Genomic DNA, 2,935 nt, shown 5'->3' with positions numbered 1-2,935 from the left:
GAAACACAATCCTAATGATGTTGCAGTTAATGAAAAATCTTTAAAAATTCTAGCACACTTGGAGAGCTCCTCATGCAGAAGGCTGAGAGAGGAGTAGTAAGTGTTGGATGTGTGACCAGATGTGTTTTCATGTTCTGTTTTCAACATGGCTCTTCTAAATCCTTGAACACTGATCTATATAAAGGATAAATTCTATGTAAAGACAGAATATAGAAATAAAAATAGACACACTTCAGATTTGATTTAACAGCTCGCTGCTAAAGAGCAGCTTACAGTTCATCTTTTACAGCATGAACAATGACACAATCTTATTTTCTTAAGGCGATAAACCTGACTTCAAGATGTCAGAGGAAGATGATTCTTTTCTGAATGTTAAAAGATCTCTGAAAAAGAGAATGGTGAAACACAGCACCCCAGTGGACTCAGTGCTCTCATCTTCTACAGAGCTGACAAATCAGTCAATCAAGGACCAAGATGCCACAAATAGGCTTTATGGCTCTCCAATGCCAAAATCAAATCTGAGTAGATCACTATCTCGAGTATCGTCAGTACGTGCTGATGTGTACATCCCTCCTCCATCCCCAAAAAAGCTTTCAACGGCATCTGATTTGCAAGAACTAAATAAAGAGAAAAGCCAAAGCTCTCGGCTTGTGTTTTCTAGAAGGAGGCTTTCCACTGTGTTGGCCTCTGATGAATCAAATCAAGAGCCAGCTCACAAGATTGTCCCAAACACAGAAACTCAAGCTACCACCAGAGCATCTGTGGATGCTGCAGTATCTCCCAAGAGTGGACCCTCATGGTTGGTTTCTGGAATACCAGGGATAAAAGACCCCCCGGTAGCAAAATCCAGAAAGAAGAAAATTGATAAAGCTCTTCAGGTAAAGACTTTCATTAAGTTATTCAACAGCCAAGTTACACAAACTTCTACCGACATAGAATATAAACAGATATTTCTAGTAAAGTGGGAATAGTAATGGAACATTTCCAAAACTTTAGCAGTGAGGACATCTGTTTATGAATTGCGTCATAACCTGGTAAACTCTGTGATACCATTCCTAATCAGGAATGGTATCACAGATACCCTGTGACAGGATGCCCTGCAAACTTCCAAACTAGCACTTTTGCTTCAGCTTGTGAGCTGGTATGACTCATTGTGTACCAAGTGGGAAAGTATATTTTTTAATATATCTTTCTTCAGAAGATATTTAAGAATAGGAAGAAATCAGTAATTGAAATTCTAAAGTTTCTTAATGTTAGCAAGTCAGATCAAACTTGAGGAACAAATAACCTACCCATTTTTTTGTTAAATCCAAATTGTAATGCTTCATAAAAAGAATGACAATCATTGCAAAAGGGATCTTGTGAGCAGTCCTTTTGACTATAGTAGGATTTTCTGGGGAAAGCTTAGATTAATAAATGCTCTGGTTGGTTGTCTGTGGTGCACAAGAACTCGATTTTCTGAAACTTTAATTGTTAGCTAGGGGCCTGTGGAAAGCCCATAGAAAGGATAGGAGGGCAGGTTGTCATGTCAGTGTGAAGCCACCAAATTCTGTTCTGCTGCGGTTTTTTCTCTGTATCAAATTGTTCTTGAGTGTGTCAAGAAAACTTGCCAGCTTTGAGAGTAAAAGCTTCTTTGCTTAAAACAAATGGAAAACTCCAGCCAAAACTGAGTTGGGTCATAAGCCCTTCGTGTAGGTTGTTTGTTTTTGAAAGCAGGTGCTATCTGAATAGATTAGCTTGATTAAACAATATTTTATTTTCTATAACAGAGAAAGAAAGAAAGAGAATGGCTGCTTCGTCAACTTGAAAACATTGAGGAGGCAACTAAACATGAACTGACAATTGAAGAAGCTTGATTGGGCTACCTGTGGGATAAGTGCTGTCACATCCATCATGTGGGAATGGCAAGGTCCAATAAATCACACTCTGATATAGTGCCTGTTAGGCTTCCTCTTTCCTTCCAAAATGATCTTTTGCTGTTATTTATTTATTTTGTCATTCTTTCTCTTAAATTCAAGAGTAGCAGGTATAAATTAAGACGAGAGTTAAGAAGAGACTAACTCTCCTGTAGAGACAATGTTAATTTATAATGGCTGAAAGGCCTAGAACAAAGAAGGGAGGAAGAACTTTATGTTTAAGAATCATTCTTGATCCTGCCACAGCCCTCTCTGGCCTTAATCTTTCATGTAGCATTTAAGTCTTACATGGTTACTTATCTTTCTTAACAAGAAGTCACTAGACATAGTCCTAGTGGCCACATCGAGTGTAATCCTGGTCAGCCAAAGAAAAGCTGATGCAAAGCTGATGCAATTTTTGTAATCCTGGTCAGCCAAAGGAAAGCTGATGCAAAGCTGATGCAATCTGGAATGTTTTTGCTGCTACCAGATGTCGTGAGGAAATACTGAGAGGCACCAAGGATGGAGGCCGTTTTTTAGAGATTACTAATTAATGACAGTTTATTTTGAAGTTTTGGTTCAAAATCAGTTTGTCCCAGCCTTAACTTGTAAATACAACTCACTGTTTTATTGGACATAGTTAATCCTTGGCTGCGTGTTTTGAGGAAGTATGGGGTTTCTGGGTTTTTTTCCCTCTGGAGCTGCTTCATGGAGGTCAAGAAGGGTGTTTTACCTGATAGCTGTATTGTCAAAATGGCAATTTAACTCAAAGGAACTTTCTGAAGCATCGGTCAAGAATTGATGCAAAAAGCGCAACATTCATGTTCATTTCTACTGCTGTCTGTTACTTAATCTTTAGATTATACAGGCAGAGTTTATAATTTCTAAGTTATCTATGGAGTGCCAGCAGCAGGAATCCAGAACAGATTTACCACCCACATACACACATTTCTGCACTTGTGTGGCTCTAGAATGTGCACTTTCCTGGTTTATACAGGTTTTGCAGCTGTTCCAGGCACTAATTACCCCAAAGGGGAGAG

At 38.8% G+C, this 2,935-nt stretch overlaps 1 protein-coding gene across 1 annotated transcript; it reads left to right on the top strand.

Moving 5' to 3' along the window:
- The first annotated feature begins 341 nt into the window (after positions 1-341).
- CCDC201 (coiled-coil domain containing 201) lies at positions 342-1,856 on the top strand. The gene is made up of 2 exons (XM_030227395.2): positions 342-878; positions 1,770-1,856. Exons 1-2 carry the CDS (start codon positions 342-344, stop codon positions 1,854-1,856), a joined length of 624 nt encoding a protein of 207 aa, XP_030083255.1.
- The last annotated feature ends 1,079 nt before the right edge of the window (positions 1,857-2,935 follow it).

This window comes from Serinus canaria, chromosome 2 (assembly GCF_022539315.1).
Source record: "Serinus canaria isolate serCan28SL12 chromosome 2, serCan2020, whole genome shotgun sequence".
Classification (NCBI taxonomy): Eukaryota; Metazoa; Chordata; class Aves; order Passeriformes; family Fringillidae; genus Serinus; species Serinus canaria.
Note: the sequence above shows the minus strand (reverse complement) of the source record. Positions and strands in the feature narration are given on the sequence as shown.